We start from the raw sequence: 25,448 nt of genomic DNA, 5'->3' as shown, positions 1-25,448 counted from the left end.
AAGTCTGATGATGAACTGATTTTTTTAACCTTTTTTTTAATTTAAATATATTGATTTATTATTAATTATTAACCTCTGATTGTAAGAAAAATTATAATAAATAATAATTCATTAATAACAATAAAAAAATATCAGAAGTTATTAATGAAACAAAATTTTATGTAATTTTCATTTTAAAAAAATAATAAATTTGTAATTTAATACAGACGTACAAGGAAGTCATATGTTGTCAACATCAGATTTTTCATTTTTATTTTTAACAATATATTATCATACTACTCCCTATTTAAATACACCAACTCAGATAATTTTAAATACCGGAATATGTATCAACCGGTAAATATTTAGTTAGACTATATTTTATATTTTTACATTTTTAATTGTATGCCCAAATTTACAGTAAAACTAGTTTTTTATTATTTTTTTTTTAATAATTTTTTGGGGAAAGGTAATGCAATAACAAATAATAATTTTTGCAGGTAACAACAGATTTATTAATAGAAAGGAAATTATTTAATAAAAATACTTAAATCAAACCACCATAATATTTTCAACAAAAGGTGTAGCGAGCAGACCAAATACAACTCAAAAGATGCATGCGGAACTAAATAAAACTTGTCAGACGGCTAGATGACAGGATACAGAAGGAAATGGACGCAGTTATGGCCGTTAGCACGTGCACACATGATGGATAGTGGAGTACATGATGATGATGAGAAGCGTGAGATGAGGTAGATTCAACGGTAAGAAAAACGAAGAAAACAAAAGAGGGAAAGAGGATGATAGAGAGGAAATGATAAAGCGGTGAACATAATCCAATATCCTGAAGCGGACACCTGCACACTCGCATTGTAATACGTACAACAGTTTTCAACTCTTAAATAATATACAACGGTTAGCTTTGATACTGTTATACTTCTTCGGTAACTTATTTATTACTATTAACTTTTAATCTGTTTTTATTTATCGCTTAAAATAAAAATTTTAATTTTAGTTTAATTTAAATTTAATTATAAATTTAATTTGAATTTAAGTTTAAATTTAAATTTAATTTTTAGTATTAAAATAAAAACTTGGAATAAATATAAAATTTTAACTACTCATTTAAACTAATAAAAATAACATAATCCAAAAGGAAAAAATAAATACCGCACACTTTTTATTTTATAAATAATAAATCAAAATATAATCATTTAAAAAAATAAATTTAATTTCTATTTCTATATGTCTATTCTCAAGTCAACTTAAAATAATCTAGTAAAAGGTTTGTGTGTATTTTAACCCTTTTTTTGGCTATTTATTGGTTAATAAATTCAGAACCGTCGAATTGACCACATACTTCATAGACAATTCTAGACTCAACAATATGATATGAATAGATTAACAATTAGTATAATCCACCATACCAGCACGTTGATATGTTCTCTAGATTTTTTGGCTTACTTGGAAGCCATCATCTTATATAGTTTAGACGGAGCCGAGTGAATCGTAGACGGAGCCGAGTGAACCGGCAAGAGTTATGTGATTGGTACGGGGCCGAGTGAATCGTAGGACTGTGTCTCAACTAGTGTACGAGTAGGACCGGACAATCATGACTGTTTTTAAATTTTAACTACGATTTTTTAAACTTTTGACTTTAATGTATTAATTTTACTCCTGATGATGGCTTCCAAATAAGCCGAAAGTTCTAGAGAACATATAAAGGGTGCTGGGGCAAGGTGGATTATATTAGTTGTTAATTTATTTATTTAACATTTCAGAGGTACCACGTTTGAGAAATTAATATGATACGAATTTGCTTGCTTATGAAAAAAAAATCTGATGTTGACAACATATGACTTCCTTGTACGTCTGTATTAAATTACAAATTCATATTTAAAAAAAAAAAGAAGAAAATTACATAAAATTTTATTTCATTAATAACTTCTGATATATTTCTTTTTTATTATTAAATTATTATTCATCGTAAAAAATTTTTACAATGAGGGGTTAAAAATTATTAATAAATCAACATATTAAAATTAAGAAAAAAAAAGTTAAAAAAGCCTTCCCCAAGATCCAAATATTTCATTAATTAAACCTTTTTTGGCTATAACTCTGGAAACAATGAAAATAAGTACCACTTATGATATGTTGTTTAAAAGCGCTTAATAAGCGCTTTTTACTACAGTTAAGTACAGTTATTTTTTTTTATTTTGGGCTTTTTTGGACACTTTTGATTGCAATAAAAAGGGGAGTTGCACAACTAGATGTTACAACAGTTCTAAATCCAAAATTTCAACATCCTACGTCTTATCGTTTTTGAGTATGCGAGATACATATGTACGTACGTACAGATGTCACGTCGAAACTAGTCAAAATGGGTTCAGGGATCGTCAAAGTGGTTATTTCCGTTGAAATCTGAAAACCGAAATTTTTCGCGATCACAATACTTCCTCTACTTCGTACAAGAAAGTAAAAAATTTCCCTAAACAATTTGCCACTATTAATAGTATAATTTAAATCAATTCTATATAAGTATCTCGATTATTTACCTAGAATTTTCTATAAGTTGTGACTATCAATAGAACATTAAATAATTAAATAAATTATTTATATTATATTTATAAAATGATTTAAAGTTTACATTGTATTTATTTCGGGTTTTTTTTCGGCAAAAGAAAAAAAAATAAAGAAGAATGAAGTTAATGAGTAAATAAAACGAAAAATGTCTTTGAATAACAGTTGATTCGGATTTTTAATAACATCCTTGTCGCGGCTTCACACCCGTACACCGTCATACTCCGTAAAAAACTTAAATAAAAAAAAAACACTTGAAAATGGGTTTTAGATACTTATCTAAACAGTAGTTGCAATCTCACATTTGATGAAGATCTCGTTTCGTATAGTCACAAATGGAGAAATTTTGCAGCATTTTTCAAAATTATTCTACATTTCTTCACCCTTTCAAGGTCGAATTTCGAAATATCTAGAAATTAGATTTATATATTTATATGAAAATTACACACACCAAATATTAAGTAGATGTCTTCATTTGTTACCGAGAAATTAAAAAAATAGTCGGGTTTAAAAAAAAATTCAAAAGTACATTTTAATCCATTCTCAGAATTTCAAAAAATCTATAAATCAGTTATTAAATATTCATATGAAAATTATACATACCAAAAATCAATGATATCTTAAGTTTTTACCGAAAAATTAAAAAAACAACTTCATTGTTACTCATTTTTAACCCTTTAGACTCGAAATTTCAAAAGATTAGTGCGCACTTAGACGTTAAGAAAAACACGTATATAAATTTTCATAAATTTCTTGAGTATTTTTTGCTGGGCATTGATTATAAATCATTCCATCATGTTATATATATGTAAATAACAGTAGAATAGATTTTTTACCTGGGTTGTATAACTTGATGTTTTCATATTACTTATGATTAACAGATTGACACAATTTGTTGATTAACAGGCTACATCCAAAACAAAAAATACTTGATTACACGAGAATTCTGTGAAGAGCTTTTCCCCCAATTTTTTTTTCATTTTGTTTATACACGTTCTATTCAAAATTTCGTTCTACATTAAATTCTGCGTAATTGTAATAAGCAAAAATATAAGACACAAATTCGGGCTTCACAGGATTACAGTGAGTGAGACACATATTGCTGCCTCAAAAAATAAAAATAGTGAATGAGACATAAATAGAGGTCTTATAATTACAAACACTTTGTTTAGATTAATGATATAAGGAAAATCTATTTCAGTATCTGATGTAATGAAATTCAAGAATTTAGTTTTGTGTGGTTCACAATGCATGTGGAATAAACCTACATCCAATTTTGTTTTATATCCCTCAACTATTTCTTTTTATTTTATCTGTCTCTTTGTAATAACATAATTCAAAAGGAAATTTATGTTGGAAAACTTTTCTAATTAAAATAACAGTTTTTAAATATATTTAAAAGAGATGATGTACACTGTTTACAAGTCTTTTTATCTCTAATTATTTTGATCTAATAATGATGTAGAAGAAAACAATCCAAGCATTTATGCATCATCGAGTAACCACGACACTGAGTCTTATCTTGTTTATCAATCTTAATAATAATATTATTCTACAAATTAATTTTTTTTTTTAAAATCAGTTGTTATTTAATGTAAAATTTATAACTTTTGAAATAATATGTCAGAATTGAATCCAGCTTTTCATTATCAATAAAGCCTAAATTTTTAAACTGATATATCAGATGAAGGAATAAGTAAAAATTGCAACCTACAAAAAAAAAATAAAATTAAACATAGATTTGTGCTAAGATCAAAAGATGAAAATGAAGTTTTTAAACAGAACATATATTTTTTCACCAATACATATTAAGTATTATAACAGTAATTTTTTTAGGTGACAACCTGATATAAAACATTGGTTAATCCCGAAAGTAAAGTAGCCATTCCTAACAATACCAAGTTTACTATGTCAGTCTTACTAGGAAAAGCAAAGGGTAAAGTAGTTTCCTTTTCTCCATCACTGATATTAAAACTGTTGAACACCAGGATGCAAATCCACAGAAAAGCAAATTATATTCGGTCTTGCAACTTACACCTATTCTCTATTTACTACAGGAACTGGATGAATAGTGAAAATAAATAGTCAGAAAAAGAAATTCTGACTAGTAATGCTTATACTTCAATTTTTTTTAAATACATTGCAGCCATAAGAAAGACTCCAATTAGGAATTTTAATCTACGTACTTTTTAAATTTTCCCATGTTTTTTCAATGTAGCATAAAGAAAAGTGTAATTTCCAGACAATGGGAAGTATCCTTTTAGTGAAATATGCATAGAGATCATAGAAATGAGTAATTGGAATAAAAAAAATATGAGATAAAAGCATTTGTAACTTATGAAAAAAAGAATAATTGTTGTGAAAAAAATTTCTACAAATACAGTTATTTATCTTTATTTAGAATGTATCCTTTCATTTTAGAGAAGATTATTAAAGAAACTAAGGCAAATTATATTAAAAAACTTTTTTCCAAGAAAGAAGAGTTATAATTCTTGACTGTAAAAATATAATATATTATTATTATATATATATTTATTAATATATAAAAATTTAAGAAAAGAGACATTAAATTTTTTTACTAACATAAACGAGTTTTGTCTTCAGTAGGAGAAATGAAGATATTAGTGTCAGTGACCTAGTCTTCAGAAATAAAAAATCCATCTAATATGAAAGTATTTCATTTACTTTTTTTTAATTAAAAAAGAAACTTAAAGAATATCCAAACATCAAGACTTCATCTTGTAATTAAAGGAAATGTAGTAGGTAAAACTATATGGTGACAGAATGTAAGTATACATACATAAAGGAGGTAAATAAAGATGTAGAATGTGATACTTAATACTTTAGTTAAAAAATTGGTATAAAATAAAAAAAGAATTGAAAAATACAGCAAAGCAATCAAACACCTAAAATGAAAAAACAAATTATTTTGTCAACTTCTTTTTGAACCTTTTAGTGTTTAAAATGCAGTTTTTTTTTAATGTTTAAGTTGCAAAAATTATTTACAATATTTAAAAAAATAAACTTATAAAAAAAAACATGAAAAAATGTATGATCATAACTAATTAATAACCAAGTACATTAGTTGTGAATTACAGAGAAACTTTCTCTGTCGAATACTGAAAGAGAGAGATAGAAAAGGTCAATATAAGTGAAACAGAAAGTAAGTAAGTAAAAGAAACTTTCAAAAACTTGACTACCTACTAACAGATAATAAAAACAAACAACTACCAGTGTATATAATACTTTTATCTCTAGGTCAAGTACATAATTTATTTCTTTATTTGTAGCAAGAAAAGAGTAATTTCATGTAAAACCATTTGTAATTACACTTGTATATTATATTATAAAACTCAAGGATTAGAGTATTAATTTCAAAATAGAATAAAAAATAATAAAATAATTCAGGAGAAACTGCAACAAGATAATTTCTAAAAAATATACATTTGGACATTTAATTATAGATTTGACATTTTTTGCTTACTAATAAACTTTACAGAATAAACTAAATTTTAAAATTAAAAAAAAAACTAATTTTTAAATGGTAGAAAATAAAATTTTCAGTTTTTCAAAATTCAGTAAATTTTTCTTTCCTGGTATCCTGGCATAGCTACAGAACTAGCTGTAAGAAGAAAAGTTATGATCAGTAAAATTTTTGCATTTTTCTATATTTATGACTCAGGGAACCCAAAAAACAAAAAAGTGGTGTTTAATATTCATATGTACATACACATCTCCATAGCTGGGGATAAGTTCAGTTATAACATCACAAAAGTAATTATTAAAATAACAACATCAACTGTCATCAAAATGTCATTTTTGACTTGTTTCCTCTTATTTTCATTCTATTTGTGTTGTTAGTTTTATTAAATTTCTGTGGAGATATTGTGTAAGTATTTAAGTAGTTGAAAACTGGTAGTTCATTTCAAAGATCAGGCTAATTTTTTACCTGGATATGAGATTAAAATTATAGATAGTTCTAACTGTGATGCTTTACTGACTTCATCTTTTCCAAAGACATATAACTTTACAGGAATGAAAAAAGGGTACTTTTCACATTTCTTGAACACAAATGAAAATCAGAATTACATTGAATCTCTTCCAGTAGTAAATTATGGCATAGATACTATGAAACCAAAGGTTAGAGAAGAGTTCTTGAAGTGGCACACTAACTAAGTTGACAAAGATTACGTATTTGACTTTAAGAAAGAAATTGAAGAATATTATAACTCTGATATAGATATCTTGAAAAGACGTCTGAAACTAAGAAAACATTTCCTGGAATTTGCAAACATCAATCAATTTCAACATATTACAATCATCAGTGTTTTTATGGCTACAAAATACTTTTCAGGAAGAAACTAAAGCTGTTATACAACCAAACAGAAAAGAAAAATACAGTAAACAATCAATCAGTTGGCTTAACACATTTAATGGAGTAGGTTAGCACACTCTTAACAGTGGAGATGGTACATATGTGAAGCTAAGGTCGATGAGTTTGATAAGATAACAAATACTGTTTATCAGTATCATGGATGTTACTGGGATTATTGTTCAAAATGTTACAAATCAGATACTACTAATGATGTTAATAAGATGGATATGAATGACGTTTTTGTTTAGACTGAGAAAATGAAACAGTTAAGAGAGTCTGGTTAGAATGTAGAAGAGATATGGGAATGTTAATGGCTTCAAGTATATAAGAAAAAAAAACAGACAAGCTTAAGATTGTGGAACTACTTGACCTTAAAGATGTATTCTTCAGTGGAAGAACTAATGTGAGTAAATTGAAAGTAATAGGTAAGAAATTGAAATACATAGATGTACACAGTTCATATCCTATGGTTCAATATCATGATTATTATCCAACTGGTCACCTGGAGAAGATTTATAATCTTAAGAGTTACAATATTGAATGGTTTGGTATAGTTAAATGTAAAGTACTTCCTCCAAAAAAATTGTATTATCTGTACTTCCAGATAAAGGTGCAAAGTTGTTTCCTTTATGTAGAAAATGTATGGTAAAAAATATTAGTGCTAGATGTTTTCAACTAGATAGCAGTTGGGAGATCACAGGAACTTGGATGACTATGGAGATCAACCTGGTTTTAGAGAAGGTTACAAGATATTAGAAGTATACAAGTCTTGATTATTTGAAAACAAATCAAACGGGTTGTTCAAAGGATATGTAAGAGATTCATTGAAGAATAAATCTGAAACCTCACCCTGGCCAGGACAATCACTAGACAAAAGAAGAGTATGTTGCAGATATCAAAAAGAGAATGGGAATAAAACTAGATATTAATAAAATAGAACCTAATCCCGGTAAGCGTGCTGTGTCAAAGATTTCTTTGAACAGATTATGAGATAGATTAAATATGAATAAACCAAATATGTATGTAATCCATTGGAATTTTATAATATACTTTTACACGATAGACCAGACAAAACAAACTTTACATTATTAAATGATAATTACATACAGATAACATACAATTTGAAAGATCACTTTATAGGATCCGAAAATTACCAATGTTTTTATAGACTGTCTGTCTTTTGTCTACTGAATTGTTTTTAATTTTAGGCTATTTATTATTCTTAAGAGATGTCCAGTTACATTAAACTTGAATGCTAAAGTTATAACTTGTAGATATTTTTATATAAAATTACAAAATCAGTTTACAGCTTAAATTAAGTTCTCAAGATGGAGTAAAATATCCTAAGCATCAACCAAAATCCTAAAAAATTTACTAATATGTTTGCGTTTATCCAGGTCTTTTTAACTGCAGTCTTAAAGGAAAACTTGTAACAATAAATAACAGAACAGGAAATTTTATCTTCAATCGGATGAACTAATTAATAAAGAAATTTAATTTTGAATAACTGACAGTAGTTATTTTTACTTCCTTGTACGAAGTAAAGAAAGTATTGTGATCACGAAAATTTCGGTTTACAGATTTTAACGAAAATATCCATTTCATCCCTGAATCCATTTTGACTAATTTTGGCGTAACGTCTCTACGTACGTATGTATCTCGCATAACTCAAAAACGATTAGCCAGAGAATGTTGAAATTTTGGACTTAGGACTGTTGTAACATCTAGTTGCGCACCTCCCCTTTTGATTGCAATCGACTGGATCAAAAGTATCCACAAAATCCAAAGCAATTTGGATTTTTTCTTAACTGCAGTAATAAGCTCTCATTGAGACCTTTTCATGGATATATCATAAGTGGTACTTATTTTCACTGGTTCCAGAATTATAGCCAAATAAAATTTTAATTAATGAAATATTTGGATCTTACAAAGGGAAGGTAAATCAATTCAAATCTTTTTTTTATTTGCAATATATTGATTTATTAATAATTATTGACCTCTGATTCTAAAAAAAAATGTATAATAAATAATAATTCAATAATAACAATAAAAAAAAATATGAAAAAATATCAGAAGTTATTAATGAAATCAAATTTTATGTACTTTTCATTTAAAACAAAGTGTATATGTAATTTAATAGCCATACAAGGAAATCATGTGGTGTCCACATAAGATTTTATTTTCTTAATAATCAGGAAGTCAAGTACAATACTCTTTTCCAAGATTAAGGAATACAAAATATAGCTTTTGAAATAAACCCTTTTTCTCCTGTTGGTATAAAAGTTTTGCTCTGTTCAATGACGTTCCTTAATTTTTTTTTTAATTCAATAACTTACTATTTTTCAGTAATTATGAAAGTTGTAGAAATAATTTTAAATTAAAATTATTCATCAAATTATTGAAAAAACCAAAATTTATTCAAACAGCAATTAGTAATAAAGGATTAAATAAGAAAAATCCTTATTTTGATCGATGAGTCAGATAGTACAATTTGTAGCATATTGTCTTTCAAAGAAACTGATCTCGGGTTCATTTCACGGTAGGAATGAACCTCTTAACTGTTTCATTTTCTCAGTCTAAACAAAAAAGTCATTCTTATCCATCTTATTAACATCATTAGTAGTATCTGATTTGTAACATTTTGAACAATAGTCCCAGTAACATCCATGATACTGATAAACAGTATTTGTTATCTTATCCAACTCATCGACCTTAGTCGATGGACGATAATGGAAAAATGCTAGCATTTTTTCATTATCTTTTCATCTATCGCAAATTCCTCGTTAAAATATATGTTCAGTTAAAAATAAATAAATTAATAAATAAATTAATTTATTAAAAAAAATAAATAAATAAAATTATATTAATAATTTCAATTGTCTTGAAATAGAACCAATTAAATTTAATGTATATTTTTGACTAAGACGACTAAAATATAATTATAGAAAAATAATATCTCAACTACATTTAAAAATAGTCCATCTATTTCGAAAATAATTCGCTAATAATTAAATTAGCCATTACAAATAGATTCGTAACAGCAACAATTACAAAAATATCTCGATAAAAGAGTACTGTTTTAAGGCGTGGTACATAACCTATTCTGCATCATAACAAAGCGTTTTTTCAACTAGGAGGACCGTTACAAGACTGTACCACGAACAAAACAGACATGTCATGAGAATCACCACTACGAAATTTCATGCGTTATCATTATAAAAAAGGAAACAAAATGTATAAGAAATTTTTTTCTAAAAAACATTCATATGTAGGTTAAGTTAATAAATTTGCTTAAGTAAAGTTTTTTCCTAAATTTAACATCCCTTCTATAAAGGTTAAAATAAAAGAAGAAAATATTTAAAAAACTTTTCTGGATTTTAGATCCGGGGTGAATAAATTTCAAAAAAATTGTAGATATTTTTGATAGCCCTATATATCAAGTATAAACTTTCAAAAAATGTTTGAATAATATTTAATTCCAAAGGTAATTAGAGCAAAGAATATAAAAAAACATATATTTCAATTTTAGTATGTGGATTTGAAATAAAAATTATTATTTTTTATTATTATTTATAAGGTTTTCTTTAAAATGCCTTTAAAGAAAATCGAAATTGTTTTTTTTCCTCAACATCTCCCACTCCTTTAACGAATAAAAAATATAATTAATATGATTACTGCCTGATATAAAAATATTTGAGCCAAATTTGAAGAAAATCGCATGGTCAATCCTGTGAAATAAGGTTAAGGTCTTCAGTAGTGCGACACGTATACCTAATCACATACATACGTATGTTTTGTTTGTCTAAACGAATTAGGAGTCTAAAAAGTAAAAATTTGCCAAAAAAACCGATACCGCATTTTGACGTGATCACCATACACTACCTTCCCCGTTAAAATAACTATTTTAGCTACGTACTCTGGGAAAGTAAAAATGTACTTTAATACTTAAAAATTATATTAATATAACAATATCATATATTATGATTTTATTAAATCATAATCGCTTAGTAAAATTATAAGGTAAATGAATACTAATATTATGAATGTCCTAATTATGAATGGGGAAAAAGTCTAACAAGACAAGAAAGCATAAATATGTTGTACAACAGTACATTTATTAAGTGCATAAAGCATTGAAAATAAAGAATTCTTTCATTATTTCTTAAGAATAATTTTAAAGGTGTGAATTAATCATCAATTAGTAACATCTTTTTAAAGCTTATTCTACTAGTACAAACTTTTAATGACCCAAATTAAATAAAAACGTGAGAAATTATACAACAGTAGGTTATTCAACGTCATTGCAATTATATAAATATAAAAACTCTTTGATCATACCGCTTTAACAACATCCTCTAACAATCTAATATTCTGAAACTGTTATATTACACAAAAAAATTATAATCTGATCTTTATGAAAAAGACTTTCATAACACCTAAACTTCTATAACTCGAACATCTGACAAACGAATTTTTATTGAAGTCGAGTTTATCTAAAGTTTAAAACCAATTTAGTTTCTAGCAGAACTAATCTGTTAGTAATATTGCTGGATAACCCCGTCAAGGTCTTTATCTCATCCTCTTACCTAATTCATTATCATTATTGAACACATAATCTTCCAGCCCACACAGCAACCCCTAAAACTCCTAAAGAACTCCAACCCCCCCCCCCCCTTTAAATGATATTTCCATAACATATTTGTCGTATGATTTAAATTTTGTAATTCTCTTTTCAAATATATTTTGATTCCACCAAACCATTGGTAGACATTATTAGGCTGAGCGGCTCACTAGATAAAAGATTAGTGTAACCAACTCCTTTGGAAGAAATAAATCAAAGGATAAAAAAGAAGGAGGATCTATAGGGGATAACCTGAAGCCCGAAAGGCTGAACATTACATATCTGCACATCACTACAAGATATATATTTCTAGAATAGTCGAGGACCGGTAAATATATGTGTTTATATAAATATATATATCGACTTAATAAGACAGCTTAACATCGTCAGTATCCCAATAAAGTTGGAATACAAAGATTCTTTGCAATACAAAGGTCTATTTTAACCGTATCAATACGGTTGAGCCACTGAAATTAGATTTCTCCTAAGAGAAACCCAATTTCAGTGGCTTTCTGCTAGTTTTTCCCAAACCAATATTTTGAAGGTAAAATTATCCTGTGTTTAGATTTCCATTAGAAATCAGGTCTCTGAATAAAAATAAGCATAAGTGAATAGAAAACCAAAAATATACAAATTAAGAAAAGAAAAGAGCTTAATAACAAAACGTAATAACAGGGATTTGTTTAAATGCAAAAAAAAATTATTATGCTGGTGATGAAAATAATTTTTACATTGTAGATGCTTTAAAATATGACCGAAGACAAAGTTATTTTATGTTTAATTTTATCAGGAACTTTAATTTTTCTTCAATTCGCCTTAAAACTTTATTCGAATTCCGTCAAATTACCCAATTTTACAAAGTTCAAATCATACGACAAATATCTTATGATTTTTAAGAGGAGGGAGTTGCTAAGGAATTTTTGTGTGGGCTGGAAGATTATCTACTTACGATTACCTATTCTGGAAAATTGATGATACTGAATAGGTAGGAGGATGTAAAAAAAAAACCACTGAGACCCGGCTGCTGGGGCAGGACCCGGGAACACCATAGCCGGACTAGGTGTCCCTGGCCTTAGCGGTTAGGGGCAGAGGCAAGATGATAATAAGGAAAAGATCCGAAACCTGTGAGCCGATCTGTCATGCCGGACGTACTGCCGGTAGGTGGAGAGGCTCATTAGTATCGCAAGGACACTTCCGGGGCTGAATAATACTTGATTGTTGAGCCGGCCCACGGGAGCAAAAGAACAACAAAAAAAGTAGGAGGGAGAGATAATTTTCAATTTTTTTTCAGATTTAACTCTAAAATGATTAAAAATGAAACTGAGATCTTTTAAAAAGTACAAAAAAAAACAAATTGATAAGATATTTATACTTAAAATATATACACTTAAATCTTCTAAAAGGGATTATTATATTGCTTGGAGTTCATAACAGTCGCGATATGGTTATCTACCCTGAGGCGGATCCACTATACGATGTCCTTATCTATTCTTCTTTATTCCAGCAACCTTTGAGTTCCTAGTAGATCCCACTTCCATTTAGATCGTATATATCTTTCCTTTTTTTAGTATTTTTTTCACGTTCTACTGATCCTTCTAGTACGCTTTTCATTAATCCTTCTCTTTTCATGATTTGTCCCAGCCTTTAATAGCTTTCATATTGTGGAATCATTTTATTTTTTCATTTAATTTTCTCTCGTCTTCCATGCCCAATTTTGAAACTCTTTCAGCGTTTCTTTTACCACCTTTTTCTTAAATTAAAAAAAAATATATATAAGTGTGTATTTATTACAATAGATTGGTCACTTCTATTTCTTAATTTTTTAGATGCGATTATTTAGAGCTTAAATGATATTTAATTGTAAAAAGTTTTAATTTGTTAAAGTAAACAATGATTTTTTGTTATAAATAATGCCGTTAGTAGATTATTCTAGACCAAACAACTTAGTACAGTTAGGTTCTTTAACAGATTTAATTATCTAAAACACTAATCAGATACAGTAATTAATTAAGTTTGCAAAGTTTATTTAAAAATATGGGAATACTTGTAAAAAAAATTTTTTCGATGATAATAATATAAGACAAAAGATGAAAATATAAATGATTACTGAGAATCTAACCCAGTGCAAGATTAATAAGTACGTTATCTTCGTTCGTAAAATAATTGTAACATAGGTATATCAATAAGTATCTCATATTTTGTTATTTATTTCTACAAAACCATGATATTTACTTATTCAGAATTGGACATATTTAAAATATTTTACTACAGAGTAAGTTAACATTATCACTCAAATTTTTCTCCTTCATCTGTGTTTTTTTTTTATTCCCATGAACTTTCCCTACTTTTTTGAGCTATACTACTTTATTACTTATTTGAAACTTTTAACAGTAATTAAATGGAAAAACCTTTGAAAAATTATAACATCGAAATTTTAGGTATAAAAATATTTGTAATTAGTTATAAAATTAAATTTTAACTTATCTTACATGAATTAAAAAAAAATATATGTATATCACAACCACCAAAAATAAAACAATTTCATTGTGAAAGTATTAATGAATCTCCTCATGACAAAAACATAAAATAAAAAAAAATCCTTTTCGGCCCGCCAGAAGACGGAGGTAGATTTCACAGGTGTTAAATAGGGGATAAAAAATATTTCCATCTTAAAGTTAAGAAAAACTTCAAATTTATTCAATACGACAATGGATGCATATAAAAAAGTTTCACGTGTTTAACATCGACAAGCCTCATTTAAACAATTCCAGCAACATTTTGGTCATTCCTTGCCGTAAGAGTTGGTCGTATCAAAAATTGTTTCAGACAAACGTTTTAGGTAGTGTTTACAGAACTAACAACCACTTTAACCCGATTCTATACTGTGCCTATTAAGAGAGATTCTTTTTTTTCTTCGAAACCTCATTTTTTCCACCACCCGAGTCAATGGTTGGTGATATCAAAAAACTTTACTTAGATAAGTTTTAGGCCCTTATTCAAAGAATAGTAGAAACTTAAACGAATTCGATATTTTACTTAATAAGAAAAAGATAGCGATATCTTCTTTTCAAAAAAGCCCCTCATTTCCACCCCTATAATCCGATTTTGCCCATTAACGATCGCCGAAATTTTGGGTCGTTATATTTTATGTATCAATTTGAAGGTGATTGGCGCAAAATTACGGCAGTTATCGTGTCCACAAGAAAGTGAATATATATATATATATATATATATATATATATATATATATATATATATATATATATGGGAAATAATAACTTATAATTTAAATGAAAAAGTAACATGGCAAAACAGGATAAATAAAATGATTAAAAATGGTGAATAATACAAACACTCGAAAAACACTTACAGTGTGAAGGTATCCCACAAAAAAGAATTTTTTGTCCTGAATCCGAAAAGAATTTCTATTTTTAAAATTACAAAGGTTCACATGCCATGTGAACCTTAATAAATAGCAAAATAAAATTACTCTAAATAAATGTTGCTCTTAAAGAATGAGTAGCTTACTTGTTTTTTTCGTGTTTTTTTTCTAAATCAGTTGTTTGTTATATTTTGAAAGAGCCCGTGGCGATGAAGCTTATAATTTTAAAAATATATATTTTTTTCGAATTAGAGACAAATAATTGTTTTCTAATGGTTCTGATATCAGTTACTTTTAGTTATAATATTTTTCATCACTTTCGTCATGATGTATATGATGACAAAATAAATATGAATAAAAAGTAAATTGACTATTTTACCTTTACGTTGTAGTCGTCGATTTTTCCCAAAACACTTATTTCATATATCTGTATTATTTGTTAATTTTTATTATTTACTAATAATAAATATCACATATGTATTATTCCCTTATGGGTAGACTAGCCGATCGTAATTCAGCTGTAATTTTACTTTCTTTATCCAAAAAATATAATAACTTTGTTATTAATTTCTTCTGTAATTCTAATTTAATATTAATTATATTCCATTTTATATTTAATTAATGTAAATATATTTTTAATATTATATTTAATTTAATTTTTTTTAAGGTTTTTTTAATTCATATTCTATTATATTGATATGTATAATTTATTTAAAATTTTTTTCATTATAGCCTTTTTATACATCCTAGTAATTTCTTGGATACCGGTGTTCTTTGGTGATTGGGTTTCAACTAACCACACATTTCAGGAATGGGCAACCCAGGACTGTACAAGACTACACTTCATTTACATACATACATATCATTTTCATTCATCCTCTGAAGTAATACCTTACGAGGATTCCAGAGGCTAAACAGAAAAAGAGAGAGTTTTTTTCTGAACACTGTTTAGCTTTCGCCTTCTGACGGAATATACACGGAAAAATAAAGGTTTTAATTTTTCTTGATAAGAAAAGAATAAAATATGTGATTACGTTAGCTGAATAAATATAGACGAAACATAATTTATTTTTTATAAAGCCAATATAAGTTAGTTTGGTGTCGGAGAATAATAAAAATGGCGGATTCTTTTTGCGTGATGAGAAATAATAAAAACATGTAAAACATGTCGATTAATGAATATTTAATTGTGAAATAACTTTATATAAAGAAAAATGCATAAGAAAGCGGGATTACTGGTTTATCATGTTAGTGTATGTTTTTTTAGTGAACAAAAAGTCGCGATCTTTCTTAAGAAGCTATACCGTTACTGTCAATAACACTCGTTTGTCGTTTTTTTTCGCTCCTATTTTTTGGCGGAGATTCATTCGACTCCCAAACTGGTGCCTTGACTTATAATTTTTTCAGTCAGGAAAGAATAAATATAATTTTTAGTAATTACTTAATAAAATTTTAAAAAAAGAATTATTTTAAGTCCAAATTAAAATTGGTAGAAAGATGAAACTGGAAAAAATGTGTAAAAAGTATAAATTTCAACATAATAGTTGTTACGCAATAAACAATAAATAATCTTTAAATCTGATATTTTTTAATTGTAATCACATTAGTAATTTTCGATTAGGATCCAAATATTACATTTTTAAACGACCCTGGTTCTCTAATACAAATTGTACATTAATTATATCATATATTTATATATATATATATATATATATATATATATATATATATATATATATAATAATTTACATTCGATAAAAGAAAATATTACAAAAATTATTAATGATCCTTATGAAAACAAAAATGGTTCACCATTAAAAAATATAAATAGTGCGATAATGTAAGCAGTAATAATAATAATAAATAAATAAACCATTCTTTTTTACAAAACAAGTATCGAATGTTTATATTTGTACAAAACCCTACAATAGCTGGCCATGAGTTTATTCACTAAGAATCTGGCAAGTTACCAACACAATAAAACACAAAAATAAACCGCTGTACAGAATAAATAATCATATAATGTATAAAATTGCTGCATATACACAAATCGAAATGCAATTACGTGTCAAGAATAATAATAAAAATTATTGTTAAACTATTATTATTATAATAAGTATTGTTGTAATATTATCAAATAATTCCGTATCATTATTGTATTATTTTTTATAAGTCTATAAACAAAAAATAATAATTATAATTAATCATAGAATTCCTACAGTTAATTCTTGTGAACTGTTTTTAAAGAGCTCATTCTTTTTATTCTTCATTCATTATTCTTTTTATGTATACTTATGTTTTTATTTATTTATTAATGAAATACTACAAGACTATAGTAAAGTACTATACATTCCTATAATATAGAGTGGAATATTCTCAGTTCAGCGCTCAATACTGCGTATAAAAAAAATATCTCGCATAAGAAAAACAAACGCTTATGTAATTAATTTTGTTCAGGTTTTTAAGGCGAATCCGGATTTAAAAAACCTATAATATAAAAAGTGAAATTTCATCACTTCTCTGACAATCTATTCAGTTATTCTGAACAGAATAACTTATTTTTAATGAACTTGTGAAATTTAACCTACAAATATTTTTTACTAAATTTTTGTATCGTAATCGATAAATTTTCCTAACTGCGCATATGAGCATAATTGCGTATACAAATTCCTATATCCTTTCATAATATTTTGCAAAAATATTATTATTTGATCGTTCATTACGCTCATGATGTACGCTCATGTATATTATCATACTTTTTTTTTCTTTCTTTTTTATTAAATAAAAATAATTTAAACAAATTTAAATAAATTAAAAAAGGCCTAAGAATCTCAGGAATTTTTTAATATGCTATATGTATGGTAGTAAATCGTACGTAAAATAATTTTGTACAGAAAGAAAATTTTAACTACTACAGAAAATTAATTCCATCAATAATATTTTGGGAGTTGTTAAAATACTACCCATTATTATTTGATCAAATAAGTATAAAAGATAATGATTTTAACGTACAAAAAAGTATAGTCCAAAAAAAGTATATAAACGATTTCAGAATATAACTATAATCTTAAAGTGAAGCCCAAAATAGCCGACTATAATTCAGTTAAACCTTTTTTTTTTTTTTTTTTACCAAGTAAAGGTTTTTGCATACATTTTCATTTATCAGGAAGATATTAACATAATATTGAAAGTTTAAAATTTTTACTATTTAAACTATTTATGGATTTCAGCGTAAACAATTCTTTCTAATATCACTTGAAAACTCTGAAAAACTGAGCACGTAAACTGCAAGAATATGTGCAATAAAATTTCATAAAAACTAATTTTTTTAGTAGCTAATAATAAATGAGAATCCTGATTTAATTTACAAGTGATTCTGTAATTGAATAGGAAAATTTGTTGTGGTAACCATTTAGGATGGTAGTCTGCGTGGAAAGACCAGACTAAGAAATGATCCTAGAAGGATGCAAAAAATATTTTAGAAGCGATTGTAAGGGATCAATTGAGTAGTGGTTGATACAACCTCAACTAAAAACCCCTAACTTATGACATAATGTGCGGCCGAAAATTTTTTTCAATTCCATTTCTCTGATAGTACAATATATTTTTACAGGAAGAGAAAAAAATAAGTTAACAGACCATATCTAAAGGTATTTAATGTTAGTTAATTTTATACTAACGAAGGCGTAAAGAATTAAAGGGTACCTTAAGGTACCAATGACTATTAATTTCTAGTTAACAACCAGATTACTAAAAGAATTTTGAAAGAGTTAAAACAGTACGTATAGAAAGAGATAAACGAAACTGTAGTAATCGGAAGCTGTAGAGTATATCAAATGTACTGAATTTAAAAGATCAACACAAAAAATAAATATATGTGGGAATTCATAAGTTCTGTTCTTTTAACGGGATGAAATAAAATATTTACTGGAAGATAAATCTGAGAAAAAATTGTTTAATTAAATATTCAAAATTATTCATTTTCATAGTTTATACCATGCTGTCGCCAGTATATTTAAAAATACATTAATTTTCAAAATTCAAAAAAATTAACTAATAGATTAAATAAATTATGTTTATGGTGTAAACAACTTTAAAACAAACAATACAATAGACCATAAATTAAGTAATTTCATATTTAATCATCCATTTTAATTATAAAAACAAAAATTGTTATTTAAATTATAAAAAATTAAGAAAAGAAGAGTTTAAACTTATATACATATATAAGGTGGAGTATACATATTCTAATAAACTTTATACCGATTAAATCAACAACAAAAAATAATATTAGTAAATGATCGCAATACTATGAACAAATGAAGGAAAAACAAACACATAACGCCCGAAATCTGTAGAGTAGACTGACTGTCATACACATTATCCATTACAACCCACACGAAAATAAATAAATATGTAAAATATCACCAAAAAAAAAAAAAAAAAACCGGAAGAAACGTTACTTTTTTATTATTTTTACAACAATATTTCAATGTTAATTATTAGATTGTAAAATAATTTGTTTATTTTAAAGAAAAATAATTATAAAAAACAGGATAGAATCATGTGAAAAAAATTAACTACTGCGTTACATGTAACAACTCTTTATATAAAGTTGAATAAGATATACATAGGGTTTATTATAAGAATGTTATTTCGTAAATACGTGAGAAAATAAGTGATGTAATAATGTATGTTGTTTCACTGATGTTACATTAATATTGAGATAATGAAATCAAAAAAATTAGGTTAATCATAAAAAGTGAAGTAAAAAACAAAAAAAATAATTATAAATTAAGGAATAAATTTAAGAAAGAGATATGTGATGCTTCAAAATTCAAATAATTCATATAGTTCTAATTATTCTTTAAAAAAAAAGAAGAGTTCACACATAAATAGTTTTTGTGAGAAAAAATTATATCTATATTTAGTAATGTAACTTATGATTTGTGGATTACGTTTTTTACTTCTTTGTATAAAGAAAGTAGAAATATAATATTTTTGTACCGAAAAAAAATTTGTAATATCCTGATATTTTTAATATATTTATAATGAAAATAGTAATAGGTTTTTTTTTTGCTATTTATTTAAGAGCTCTATGTAAATTGCTTTTCTTTCTGTTTCAACTTGTGAAATTTTTATCAATATTTACCATGATAAATTAAATTACAATTTTTACGAAATTGAAAAAAATCATATTTTTTTTAATTTTGGCAATTTTTGTTTGGTATCGACTATTAAGGTCATTAGCTAATATACAAATGCTAACATCATGCAGTGAATTGTGCAGTCAGGGTTCTTAGCATCGGTGAGAACAAGACCAATTGGTCGTTTGTATTTTACCTTACTTCAGACCCTTTAATTCTCAGCACGTTATCCCTGAGATGTTCCATGTGCTGCAGAAACATCAGGTTGTACGATATGTAGCTTACTACGGTAAGCTACAATATTAACTTTTACTCTAAACAAAAACAATATTAACTTTTACTCTAGTTTAAATATTCCAAATAAGTCCAAAAAAGCCCAAAATCCCAAAACAATTTGAATTTTGGACTTTTTCTTAACTGCAGTAATAAGCCCTCATTGAGAGCTTTTCAACGATATATCATAAGTGGTGCTTATTTTCATTGGTTGCAGAATTATAGCCAAATAAAACTTTAATTAATGAAATATTTGGATCTTACAAGGGAAGGCACATCGGTTTGAATCAGATTTCATCTTCTTTTTTTTTACCTTTTTTTTAATTCAAATATATTGATTTATTAATAATTATTAACCCGTGATTGTACAAACATGTTTACAATAACTAATAATTCAATAATAGTAATAAAAAAAAAAAATATGAAGAAAATCAGAAGTTATTAGTGAAATAAAATTATATGTACTTTTAAAAATGAGTATATGTAATTTAGTAGGCATTATTACATATGTGTATATGTAATATTACACATAATATTACATATTTGGTGAAAGTCTGATTATTTAATTGAAAATTATAATTTAGAATCGTATTATTTTTGGGTTTTCTACTTTAATTTTATTTAATTATTCTGGAATTTCTGTTTAATTTTATCTACAGTAAAGTTATTTCAGAGTGAGTGAAAAATAAACCCTCACAAGAACAACGTATACACTGAGGCATACATTCTCGATCTTTAATAAATTGCAAAAATTCTTATCGTTTTGTTCATTACTCCTCTAATATTGTCGGACAATTATCTCCCTAGGTCGGAATTGATCATCATTTCGTTTGTTTTTCTTGCCAATCATTTAATGGTTTGATGTAATAATTCTTTAAATCTTAATTTGTGTACACGTTCTCTAGTTTCAGCAATTATATAACTGTCCACCTTACTAAAGAATTGGAAGACCGTATGGCACTTTTAAATGAAAAAGTTTAAATGAAGTGCAACAAAAAATATGAATATGTAATTTAATAGGCGTACGTACAGGGAAGTCATATGGAGTCCACATCATATTTTTTACTAAAAACACGTAAATAATTTTTATTGTCGTCTTCCATACATTTTTCATTTGAATTTCCTACATGTTTCGCCGCATCAATGTATCATTATCAGGGAATGAAAATTATCCATATCACGTTTCGTCAGTCTTTTATACAAAAAACACATAACAATACATCACAATATTACATATTAATGTATATATTTAAAAGAAGCACGCTAGCAAATTTCCATGTTATCCGGTCTAAGTTTACGCCTAAACTGATTAAAATTCTATTAATCTTTATCTGTTATTGCCAGTACAGAAAACATGTTATCAGAGTCAAAATTTATTTGTTATTAATGAGTTTTGAACCGAAAGTTTTTGTATTTACATATATTTGTTAACTTTTCCACGCAATCATATTATAGCCTTTATTACAAGCTTTTATTATGTTCATAGTTTTATCAATTACATTATATTCATGTCCCACCTTCAAAATTATACGTTTATATCACACAACAATAAAAATTATGTGAATTTTTAGTAAAAAATATTTAGTAAAAAAAAAAACTTTTTTTTTCACATAGTTCCTATTTTTACTTTTCTTTGATAGAGATATTACTCTATAAAAGACAATAAGCTCAATAATTACTAGTTATCCAGTTTGAGGCGAAAAATTCCTAATACAATCATTTTAATTATATCCCAACATACTAAGTGAAAAGGATATTCAACTTGAATAAGTAAAATTTTAGTTTAAACTGCTAACTTTTTTTTAGGACCACCATTAGGTATTGCTTTAGAGGATGAGATGAAATGGCAATTTTGTAGCATTTGAAAATGCTATGCCTGACCGGAACCTCAGGATGAAAGGCCGAGTCTCTGCCACGAAGGTCGGCTAAACCGTTATCCTGGAGTAAATACAAAAACATTTTATTACAGCTGATATGTTACGTATAATGCGAATCGTTAAATTCAACTAATTAATTAATTTCTCCATATGTGTACCTATAAAGAGAAAGTCGTGTGTAGGACAGGTATAAAGGTAAGTTTGAAATTATGGTTAAATGACCCTTTCCGAATATCACGTCAAAGAGCAATAATAACAAAAACAGTTATGCTAACAAAACATCTAATTCGAAAAAACCTAACCTAAATATGAAGCTTTTACTGTATTCTCTACTATAATACAAAAAATCTCCTGTTACCTACTGTAACCAAAAGGTTATAGGTAATCTGGCATATAAACACAAGTCATTTTCGAAAGTGTTTAACAATTCTCAAAATTAAAAGCTTATAAATGCCAGACTTATTAGAAAAATTAAGGCTTGGACTTATTTACCGTAGCTTTTTTTTAATTACAGAATATAATAATGCGCAACACCGGGCTAAGCCCACTCGAATGCAGACGTTATTCAATCTGCAAGCTACGAGTACACCTTTCCTCCTGTCATTACGAGATTAGCAGTGTACTGAATATCATTAATCTCATTGGTGTTTTTTATACGTCGTTGATTAACGTGAGTCACGGATATTAACACAAGACTGAACAGATAATATAAAAAAATATAAGTTAATTTACCCAGTACTGTCAAGAAATAACCCACCATACATACTTCCTCTAACCAGTAAGGAATAGAAATATTTTATAAAAATACATTTTTAAAGATTGGAAGATTTTATTGGGCTCAGAATCAACCTATTTTTATAGATTTAAATTTCATTATCGAGAAAATTATCGAATTTTATTGATTTAAATATGTTTATTTAAGTATAATACGAAAGCAACTGAATTGTTTTTCCTGAAATTTTCAAAACGAATATTTATCTTAAGTTGAATGAAATGTACGTTACGTATTTTGAGACTGGAAATTTCATCACCTTTTTCTTGATAATATTATGCTTTTGTGGGACGGGGAATTATGCTTTTTGTGAGGAGGGATTTAGTAGTTTAGAATAAATGTAATCAAAGTATTTATGAAATAAATTTTCCAAAAACCGGTAGAAAATACTTTTTATAATCGCTAAATATCTCGCAATCTTGAAAATATACATTAAAATAAAAATTTTATTTTTTATTTCGAGCTTGGTTCCAGATCATTTGCATTTAGGAAGTAATTTTGAGTAGGAGTTACAAGAATAACACCAGACATAAAAAAATAATAGAAAATGTTTATTTTGATCTTCACAGTATTTTCATTGGAAAATGTTTATACATCCCTTCCCCCCCATATCCTAAAATCCCCACCCAAAATATAGTAAAAGAATTAAAAGCATTAATTTGTATTCTTTTCAAAATGTATATGGCCTTTTTTTTAAAAACTTAGACTTGGTGTAAAGACAAAATATGATCACTTGTCAAAGAATACCAGGAAATATGTATAAAGATATTCTGGATTTAATCTAATTTTTATAATATTCTGGATTATTTGACTGGATATTATATTTTCAGACTAGGTAACCCAAAATAAAATGTGGTAAATCCTGTGATCCAAAAAAAAATTATAACAAAAAGAATTTCTTAAAAATGACAGTATTTGTTTAATGGTGAAAGTTCTTCGTGATTACTTGGATAAAAGCTCCATTAAATAGGTATTTTTAAGTTATGATAGTACTTGTATAAAATAATTAACGTCAGTTATTTGTATTAATTAAATTCCAAACAGGAGAATGATTTAACTGAGATTTTTGTTTCGTTATATTATTAAAATAGCAGACATTGCTAACAGATATGCAAAACTTATAAAATTATTTTCAGTACTATAATTTAAAAAAAAATAAGATTAAAAATTTAGTAAATCTGAATGTTAATTATTTGCAGTTTATTCTAAAAGAAAAAGGTAAGAGTAAAGATAAATTGTGTAGCAACAACGAAATTATTTAAGGATTTAACATCATAGCTACCTAAAAATATGATTATAAATAACAAATAGATTCAAACGATGGTATAGAAAGTAACAGTAAAAAACTATTTAAAAAAGGAGATAAAATTCTACCTTGTGTAGTTGACGTATCATTTTCACCGCGTACATTCACCAGTAAAATACAGGCACTAACAATAATTATACTAATCCTTAACATTGTTAAAGAAGACCACAACATCCTTATTCTAACACAACAAAACACAGACTGAATGCCGCGAAATCGTTTTCTGTTACCCGCGGTTACCGAGAGAGTTGAACTGCCGTCGCTACTTCGCTAGCTGGCTACCTCCACTTTCAAGTATTTTCCAATACACCGCCATCTTGTGGCACCTACCTGCACTACCGGTGGAATTCTTTCAGACAATTTCTTCTTCGTTTTATTATTTCTCTCTCTTTGTCTTCGTTATACACACTACCTTTTTACCTCCTTCTTTTTTTCTTCTTTCTTCTCCGGTACTCCGCGTATCCACTGGCCAGTTCTCTCCTTCCTCCTACTACTTAACCTCACAAGTCTCTTCTTTTTCCTATCCTTCTTATTCATATTCTTCCTCTCTCTTAACGTACACCCAAACGCATACATACTCCTCACTGCTGGTTAATTCTTCCGTGTTTCACCACAAAACGTCCAACAACGGTTCGCGGTTTAGGAAGATAAAAAAGTATTATATATTATCGATAAAAAAAGCAATACGTACATAAAGATTTGATGGAATAATAATTTATAGTAGAATTATAAAAATTAGAAACTGGAATACATAATACTGAAATATTGTAATAAATGTTATGTAACGGATAACCGCGTTTTTTTTTGTCTTATGTTTTGATATAATTACTAGAATTACGTAAAAAAACTCAAAATGATGGTTTTGAAGCTTAAAACTAATATTTTCTGCATAAAATTAAAGAAATATAAAAAAATATTCAGAATTTTTTTACGAAACTATCCTTTTTACAATTAATACAATGTTATATCACCACAGAGTTCTAGCTCAACTGGTATTCATTTATGCCCAAACTAAGGCCACCTATATCTGAAAAATACTATTAATTAAATACTAACGATAAAAATTCAACAGTAAAAGAGAAATTCAAATATAATTAAAAATAATTGCTTTACGCAAAATTTGTAAGATGAAAGTT

At 26.9% G+C, this 25,448-nt stretch overlaps 1 protein-coding gene across 3 annotated transcripts in view; it reads right to left on the bottom strand.

Annotated features, from left to right (window-relative positions):
• Window positions 1-24,741, bottom strand: part of sas (stranded at second transmembrane protein) — a 329,651-nt gene extending 304,910 nt beyond the window's left edge. For all 3 annotated transcript variants that reach the window (XM_075366372.1, XM_075366370.1, XM_075366371.1), the window contains exon 1: window positions 24,381-24,741. In XM_075366372.1, the coding sequence (XP_075222487.1) occupies window positions 24,381-24,486 (106 nt within the window). In that variant the 5' untranslated portion in view covers window positions 24,487-24,741. The remainder of the gene's footprint in view (window positions 1-24,380) is intronic.
• Window positions 24,742-25,448: the final 707 nt, after the last annotated feature.

The sequence above is a fragment of the Lycorma delicatula genome, chromosome 5 (genome assembly GCF_047948215.1).
Source record: "Lycorma delicatula isolate Av1 chromosome 5, ASM4794821v1, whole genome shotgun sequence".
NCBI classification, from domain to species: Eukaryota; Metazoa; Arthropoda; class Insecta; order Hemiptera; family Fulgoridae; genus Lycorma; species Lycorma delicatula.
The sequence above is the reverse complement of the archived record's forward strand: the minus strand, read 5'-3'. Positions and strand labels throughout refer to the sequence as shown.